Raw genomic sequence first — 9,099 nt, forward strand, 5'->3', positions numbered from 1 at the left:
TCCCGAAAAAAAAAAAGAACGACAAACGAAAAATTGAAATGACACGTTTCGCATATACACCATATGTAACTAGACTCTCCGTGAGGGTACACTGGGTTGCCTGTGGTACGTGCAGCGTTACAGGCAATTTTTTTCAAGTTGGGGGTCATTAAGACCATTTATTGTATGGCTTGTGTTTGTAGCCGATATAACGCGCGCTCTGATTGGCTAACTGCGACTGAATTGTAGGGCATCATTCTCCCGTAATGTCCATGGCCGATTACGGGCTTGCAAAAACAAAGCAAAAGGTAAAAAACCGAATAATAAACTACTTACTAACCGAGCTAGCTCGAGCCGTACTGGGGAATATTGGCCCTCGGTCGTTTTTGTATGGACCGAGCAGTATATGAGTTGGGGTAGTATGAGATCATTGCTTAAAAAAAATGATCTCGTAACCCCAAATCCTATACTACTCATAGGCTCGTGCAAGTCGTCCCTGGCAGTTAATTTAAGTAACTTTCCCACGGGGAAATGTATTAGCAAAAATATTGCTGGAAACACGAAGACCGTTTGAGCATCTTTTTCTGAAAAGTTGACCATGTTAGTCATCTTAGCGTAGTTATCTGTAGCGTCAGCTTTCCCGTGGTTAGCCCATACGGCTTGGTGTAAAGGACCGCGGAAACGTCCGTTTCCGTTGCTATCAGTTTATCAAACAATTCAATGCACTCGCATTTAGCTAGGCTAAAGTGTCCGTATTTACCACAAGCTCTTCCACCTTTGTTGCTCAGAATTTTAGGATCGCGTCTGTGTAACTTTTCAAGCTCTTTGATCAACCATAGCTGTATTTGGCACCCAAAGCTTATTCTCGAAAGTACTTTAGTAAGAGAACCTTGCAACGTTTTGTGACACTTATTCGACTAGTTCAGGTGCTACGCCCAGGATACGTAATCATTTGTTTAGCCTGTCACTTTATTGTCCTTTATTCGTCAAAGGAAATGAATTGATTAATCATTCACAGCTCAGCAAGAGCATATATAAACGTCCGCCTTTAGTAGTTTGATGACAAAGCTGGCTGCCTGAAATACAGCAACAACAACAACAAAATAGTTTATTTTTACCAGACGTAAATAGGGATACCTGAAATAAGTAATACACTTAAAAAAGGTAGAATGCCCCCTAGAAAATAACTAAGAAGCTAATCTAGCTATGAGGCAGGAGTCAAAATGTTAGTCGATTTAGGGAGGCACAAATAAAATGTTAAAAGACAGGAAAACAAAAAAATAACAACAGGAAAAAAACAAACATAAGAAACAACGACGTTACTTCAGATGGACGGGAGCAAAAAAGGAAGTATAAATAAGATCGTTAACATGACGTAATGAGAGACTTTTTTAGGGAACACTTAAATTTGTGAAAGCGAAGAAATCCTCAATATTATTCAAAAGAACAGCCCCCCTTGAAACGAATGTTGACTTTTCCATAATTTGTCCTGGCAGTAGGAATACAAAACGCTGATTTAGAAGACAATCTAGTATTATACTTGTGCTGGAATATCTAGAATTTCCTCTGCTAAAGTTCAATTTTTTTTCAATACTCCAGTTACCTATTTATTAAAGTATTTTCGTGCCAAATTTCGTTAAATTCTGACGAGTGGTTCTCGACCAATAGGCGTATTTCCGAGAAAGCTATTCCGCAATCAATCGCTGCATTTAGCTGGGTTCTTTCGATAACAAAGAAAAATCTATGATGAAATGATATATGAAATGGATCATATATGAACTGTGGATATAAAATCAAGTGAAGCTATGATTCTCGCAGTTATAGCGCAATTTTTGCAATTGCGTAAGAAAGCCTGAAAAATTCAGGCCTTCAACGGGGCCTGAACCCGTGACCTCGCGTTACCGGTGTGGCGCTCTAACCAACTGAGCTATGAAGCCACTGACGTTGGGACTTGGTCATTTGTGGCTTCTAATGTTCCCATGGGGAATGAATAAACGATGAAATAATATATGAAATGGATCATATATGAACTGCGGATATGAAATCAAGTGAAGCTATGATCCTCGCAGTTATGAGCGCAATTTTTGCAATTACAGTTTTTTGCGTTGAAGTCCTGAATTTTTTAGGCTTCTTCTCTTTTGTATAACTTATCTGAAGTTGTGATTTTGACCCTCTTAAAAATTCTCTTCTCCTTATGTATTCTCTGAGAATGGTAACTACACACGATCGTGAATCTATCTTCACAAGCAATTAAGGTAACATCGGTCCGGTTTGTTTTAACAGTCATTTAAACTGGAAAGTACGACGGTCAGAGGACAAATGTATGTTTGCTAAATTTAGCATATAAACAGTTTGTCCTCTCTGGCCAGTAAGTTAAAAATAAGATATAGATTTAGGCAAGCCTAAAAGCGGAGTTCCCGTTTTCAACCCCAGAAAGCAATATAGTGTATAAGGAAATAATTATGCTTCTGCGTAAGTACAAAATTACACCTCTGAGCTGACAGCAGTAAACAAACAAACTTTGCAAACAATACCCAACAATTTTAATCAACAACTGAAAGTGAAATCTCTTTTGCAACATTTTTGGTTTTGACTGATAACCTTTACACCCTCTCTCTTCAGTTTAGAGCAACAGCAAAAATTAATAATTATATAGTCAAGCTAAAGAGTGGTAATTCGCTTACTCGATTGCAATTTCACAGTCAAACAAAGAAGCTCACGACTGGACACCCATCTCACACAAAAAGCCTATAAATCGAAACAGTCTTTGCCAAAATATTTACAAGCATACCTAGAAAGGGTCCAGGAACGAGCTCTATCTTGCATATTTCCTTGTAAATCTTTCGAAGAGGCACTGGGTAGCCGGCAGGATTAGTCTCGGTTCGTGATTACCAGCATGCAATCACGAAAAGGCTTTTGGAGTCTATATGTAACAACGAAAATAATAAGCTTCATAATCTGCTGTCGAATGCATGCGGCCAACCATATGATGTAAGAAGACGTAGAAAGTTTGCAGTTCGTTTTGCTAGGACTAAGAGATTCGCAGAGTCCTTTATTATCAAAAGCTCAACCCTGGCTGAAATTTAATATCATATAAATAATAATTTCATTTAAAAATTTACTGTAAATTTAATATTTTAATATTTTAAATTATTATTGTTCTGTAATAGCTATGCAATTCAGTAATTTTTAAACTGCAAAGTAACTCTGAATAAACCAGTCTTTGCTTTTTTTTGTGTGTGTTGTGATTATTCTGACAAATTACCTTAAGGTTGACAAACCCATAAAGTTTTCTAACACAAGATTTGAGGCGTTGTTCGATTAAATCACTTTCTAAGCCTAAAGAAGGTAGTACAATGACATCATCCTGAAGTGGCCGAAAAACAAAAATATTTATAAAGTTACCTATTGGCTTTATTTTCTTTCTTTTGGTTAAGCTACGATGGACCTTTTTAGTTATTGTTGTTGCCGTTTTTTTTTCTAACTATTTTTCTTGAGCTTTTGTGTAAGCATTGTAGGTGGTGACGCTGGCGTCCAGTCTGTCGGTGCGCATGCTTTTATCTCGGGTGCATGTGTCGCCTGGTATATACAAGTATAAGAATCTTGACCCCCTCCCCACGCTGTGAGAAAAGGGGTGGGGGGGGGGGATAATTTATAGTTTTAGGATCCCGAAGCTGCTTAAGAGAAGCATCGGTAGGGTGTTCGACTGTGTGAGCTCACATACTGATCCAACCTGTTAAGAATTACGACAAGACACTGAAGCGTTACACAACTTTAATCCACTGGACTCGGCTACACATCGATTTACAAAGGGGATGTATACGAGTGAAATGCTACGACGTACAAAACCTTCGATAACAAGAGCGGGAACAACAACGAAAGTCACATGACACTCTAAGTCCTACACACTAGGGTGGGGTTAGTATAACTATTCATAGGTCCAGTCTCTCAGGCTTCTTTATCACTCTTCCAGAACGAGTACGGGCTGTAACATTCTCCCCACCTTGTCCTCCTTCGGGGAGGACAACGCTCAATTTAGGCTTGGAAACAGGTATACTTGCAGCATGAACAGTGTTCGTTTGTGGCTTCTCCCCACCATGGACTGGATCCTGCTTCCGGGCTTACTTGTGGAGCTGGTAATTCAATCTCTAATTTGTGTACACGTTGAACGTTAACGGGTCTTTTGTAGAAACTGTTGTGCGCTATAACTGTAGAAGCCCGTCGTTACCTGGATAAACCCTTTCATTTTTAGCCAACGGCCATTTGGTACGCGGCACATTGTCGTCAGAAATAAGTACAATGTCGCCTACTCGAATAGAAGGGATCTCTTTATGCCACTTGTTTCTTACCGATAGGAGATGTAGGTACTCTTGTTTCCAACGCTTCCAGTAGTGATTGAGTAGTCTCTGCAGGTAGAGATACCTTTCGACAGTCCTCTTACTGGTCTCCTCTAAGCTACTTTCTTTCCTTTCCGGTAACTGGTTAATTGGCCTACCAATTGCAAGATGAGCAGGTGTAATAGGTAACGGGTCTCTGCAATCATCACTTACTGCGGTCAACGGCCGCGAATTAATGATACCTTCGATTCTGACCAGCAACGTGTTTAGCTCAGAGAAGGTGAGAAGTGCCCTTCCAAGGACCTTACGCAGTGGTTCTTTTATCGCTCTGCAAAATCGTTCCCACCATCCACCTCTCCATGGGGAACGCTCTGTGATGAATTTCCACTTGATCCCTCGTGATGAGAACTCTGACTTGATTTCAGCTCCATCCATCGTACCCCACATTCTTTGACTTTCAATAGTGGGTTCATCGTATAATTTCTGAATTTCCCTGCTTGCTGCCTTGAAGGTTTGTGCATTGTCTGACCGCACTGTATGGCAAAGACCTCTGCGACTCGTCATGCGACTAAAAGCTTGAAGGAACTCATCAGTTGTCAAACTATGTGTAAGTTCCAGGTGAACCATACGAGATGATGTGCGTGTGAAAATGCACACGTACATGTATGCTTTCTTAATGTTTAAGTCTTCTTTCACATACAGTGGTCCCACAAAATCAGTTCCAACATGCGCGAAAGCTCGTGAACAGGAAATTCTCTCCTCTGGCAGCTGACCCATTTTCTGGGCACAAGGTCCAACTCGTTGTCTTTGGCAAGCTACACATCTTCTGATAACACGTTTAACCTCACGTCTTCCTTGAGTTAGCCAAACTTTCTGCCTTAAAGTTGATAATACCGTTTCTGGACCAGCATGCAACATGTTCTTATGTACATCTTGCACCATCTTGGCAACTTCAGGATGTCCGTGAGGCAAGATTATTTGATGCTTGCTCTGTTCGGGAAGATCAGCAAACTGTAGTCTCCCACCAACTCTTAATACCTGATCATCTCTGTCATAATAAGGGTCCAGTTTCAGAAGGCGGCTGTTACTGGGAAGTACCTCTCCAGCTTTCAGTTTCTCGAATTCTTCTTTGTAGACCACTTCCTGCACCCACATACAACATTTAATCTCGGCTTGCCTCACCTCGTCCGCCGACAGTTCCCTTTCACAAGACCTAGACTTAGTCTTAAACAATTTGACCGCTCTCAACCATGTCCCGCAGCGTGACATATCAATCAGTGGTTCTGCAACGACTGCTGTATACACATGGGTAGCTCTTTTTTCCTCGCAAGCTTCGGTGGGAGCAGCTTCGTTTTCGGGTTGAGCGGGTAGTGGTTCACAAGGCGAAGACATCCATTGGGGTCCATTCCACCACAAAGTGCTTGAAATCATATCACTACAGCTTAACCCACGCGTCAACAAGTCTGCAGGATTCTCCTTACTTCCACAATACCTCCAACACTCAGGATCCCATGTTGATTGTATCTCAGCCACACGCTTGGCAACAAATCGCTTCCACGAAGAACTCTCCCCTTTTATCCAATGCAGTGCCACCATTCTATCTGACCAACACACAACCCTAGCCACCTTCATTGCCAAAGCCCCTACAACAAAATTTAGCAACCTGGCATTTACAACTGCTGCTAAAAGTTCCAACCTTGGAAGTGACACTTTCTTAATGGGCACAACTCTGGACTTCGATATTACCAGCTGTGAGGATACATTGTCTTGCTTGTCTCTTATTCGAATGTACACTGCTGCTCCATACGCCTTGGGGGAAGCATCTCCAAAACCATGCACCTCTACCACAGAGTCTTGCATAACACCATTTCCGACGCATCGAGGGATAGTCACATCTTTTAGCTGCAACGACTCGGACTTCCAACTTAACCACTTTGCTTTAGTGTCGCTATCTAACGGGTCATCCCACTGTTATCCTTTCAACCACAACTCTTGGAAAAGGATTTTGGCTCTAACAGTGAAGGGTGATATCAGTCCCAGTGGGTCAAACATTTTCCATGCCAGACTAAGTAGACTTCTCTTTGACATTGGATGAGATGATTCCACTCGGTGCGAGGAATCTAAAGTGGTCAGAGTTCAAGTCCCATGACACGCCAAGTGCTTTTAGGGGGTCGCTCGAATTGAACTCCACGAATGGCGATGAGGCTCTTTAAGCTGGGTCAACAGCATCCATTACTAGCTCTGAGTTACTTGCCCACTTGGTCAAATTGAATGCCCCTGTCATCATAATTTCTGACATTTCTTGTTGAACCTTCAAAGTTGAATCTACTGTATCGGCTCCTGTCAGGCAGTCATCGACATACATATTTTGTAAAATTTCTTCTACTGCATACGGTGACATTTCTTTGTATTTGTTTACATGAGCGTGGACTGTAACAATCGCAAGGAAAGGACTGGCGTTCACACCGAAAGACAATCTCTGCATTCTGTACACCTTTGGTGCTTCGTTAGGCTGTAAATCTCTCCACAGGTAGCGGTGAACATCTCTGTCCTCTGGTGCTAGTTTGACTTGCAGAAACATCTTTTCAATGTCTGCTATGAGACCAATTTTGTGTGTTCTAAATCGAATCAGTACAGATGCAAGGTTCGGCTGTAAAGGAGGACCAGGAAGAATACAATCGTTAAGGGAAGCATCACCTCCTTCTCGTGCGGAAGCATCAAATACGATTCTGCATTTTGTCGTTCTTTTGTCATCACGAAATACAGCATGATGCGGTAAGTACCGCACAGTTCCATTGTCATCACTCTGATCAGGTACTTCCTCTGCAAAACCTTTCTCTACATATTCGTTGATCGCTGTTTTGTAAGACTTAGCTTTCACAAGGTCTTGCTTTAACTTTCTTTCAACACTTTCCAGGCGTCTCAAAGCTTGTGCATAATTACTTTCTTGCTTTGGAGAATCTCGTTTCCATGGTAGTCGCACCTCATAGTTATGTCCATCAAAGTTCAATCCTCTATTGAAGTCAGCAACAGCACATTCTTCCTCTTGTGACATAAAAGGGTCCTCGATCTCTGCAATACCAATTGATTCCAGTTCCCAGAATCTTTTCAATGTTTCGTTAACTCCACCGTTTTCTACAACTGTCAGCATGGATGAAGTTTGCCTTGATTGGCGGTTTACTTGTCCCGTGACGATCCAGCCGAGGCAAGATTCCACATCAACAAGTGACTCACTGGAACTACCTCTCTTACAGACCCCAGTCACAAATGAGTAGTAGTGGTCTGCACCAATAAGAACATCTACTTGAACTGAACCACAAGGATAAGTATCTGCAAGAGTTAAGCCTTGAAGATGAGAGTTCTTATGGAAGTCCATCTGTACTGGCCCGAGAGGATTACAAATTTTGGAAATAGAAAGGGCCTCTATCTCCACCTTTGAATCTCCCTTAATTGGTGAAAGGGTAAATTTCACTCTTTGGAATCTCTTCGTTTCGCTGGTTTCCCCACCTAGCGTTGTGACACTTAATAGCTCTGAGGGACCTTGCAGGTCAAGGGCCTCTGCAATGTTCTTTCGTATATACGAACGTTGACTCCCTGAATCTAGTAAAACACGGACTGTCATTTCTTGACCCTTAACAATTAACCTGGCCAATGCTGTCTGTAGGAGTGATCCTCTCATAGGTAATGCAGGCTTAGTTGAAGACAATCCACTTAAACTAGTGTTGCTTAGGTGCCGAGGTGTAACAACTGACTGCTGCCCATGCAATAACCGGTGATGTCGGTGACCACAATTCGCTACAGAACACTTAGGATGGCGACAAATTCTGGAGAAGTGCTTGTGGTTGCTAGGTTTTAAACAGTTGAAACACAGCTTGTTCTCTTGCACTAGTTTCCATCTGCCATCATGTTATTTTTCATTAAAAATTGGGCAATTTTGTGAGTCTTGATCTGCATTGAAGAAATTACATTTTTGCTGTGTTGGAGGGCGTGTTTCTCCAAGTATTGCAGAAGCAGTATACTTCTCATTCTCACCACCCATTTTGGGAGATGAAGACTTTCTTCGGTTTTCTTTACTTTTATCAGAACTGTGATTGCCTGGGGTGATGTTCGCATTTGAACCTTTTTCTCCTGCTTCTTTGGACACAACTTGTCGGTTAAGAAATTTAAAGAACAATTCAAGGCCTATTTCATCTTCTTGAGTGTCTGCAAGTGTCAACTCCCATTTTTCCAATAACTGAGGTGGTAACTTGGTCTCAAAAAGGGGTAACAAAATACATTCATGGCTCATTGGATCTTCTCCAAGAGCCTCTAAAGCTCTAGTTCTGTTCATAAAGGTATCATAGAGATCTCTGAGGGAGGATGCATTAACAACAGACTTAGCATCCGTCTTGATGACAGATTTCACTAGAAATGAGATGATGATACGTTTTCTTCCATACCTGTGTTTGAGGCATTCAACAGCTGCTTCATAATTTGCTCCAGTTACTTCAAATCCTTCTATTGCTTTCAAGGCGTTTCCAGTTAGCACCGAGCGTAGATAAGTAAACTTCAGAACATTTGGTAAATCAACATTGTTATGCACTGCAGCTTCAAACTGATCCCAGAAGTTTTGAAATTGCAACACATCGCCATTAAACTTTGGCAACTCAATTCTTGGTAATTTCAGATTTGAGGATACACGACTGTCACTGTATGCAATATCCTTCGAGGAGTGATCTCCCACATCGCAATCTTTATTTAGGAATTCATGAGCAGCATCCACAGCTTTATCTACTTCACTCAG

The 9,099-nt window shown here is 41.5% G+C and overlaps 2 protein-coding genes across 2 annotated transcripts; both read right to left on the reverse strand.

Moving 5' to 3' along the window:
* Positions 1 to 4,181: 4,181 nt before the first annotated feature.
* On the reverse strand, positions 4,182 to 6,176 carry LOC138035201 (uncharacterized). The gene has a single exon (XM_068882021.1). It carries the CDS (start codon positions 6,174 to 6,176, stop codon positions 4,182 to 4,184), a length of 1,995 nt encoding a protein of 664 aa, XP_068738122.1.
* A 349-nt stretch (positions 6,177 to 6,525) lies between these two features.
* Positions 6,526 to 7,995, reverse strand: LOC138035202 (uncharacterized). The gene has a single exon (XM_068882022.1). It carries the CDS (start codon positions 7,993 to 7,995, stop codon positions 6,526 to 6,528), a length of 1,470 nt encoding a protein of 489 aa, XP_068738123.1.
* Positions 7,996 to 9,099: the final 1,104 nt, after the last annotated feature.

The sequence above is a fragment of the Montipora capricornis genome, unplaced genomic scaffold (genome assembly GCF_036669925.1).
Source record: "Montipora capricornis isolate CH-2021 unplaced genomic scaffold, ASM3666992v2 scaffold_311, whole genome shotgun sequence".
In the NCBI taxonomy this organism is placed as follows: Eukaryota; Metazoa; Cnidaria; class Anthozoa; order Scleractinia; family Acroporidae; genus Montipora; species Montipora capricornis.

Bases quoted from the DNA above. Each gene is read 5' to 3' on its own strand.
- LOC138035201 (XM_068882021.1), bottom strand. From the start codon at position 6,176: ATGCAAGACTCTGTGGTAGAGGTGCATGGTTTTGGAGATGCTTCCCCC.
- LOC138035202 (XM_068882022.1), bottom strand. From the start codon at position 7,995: ATGAGAGGATCACTCCTACAGACAGCATTGGCCAGGTTAATTGTTAAG.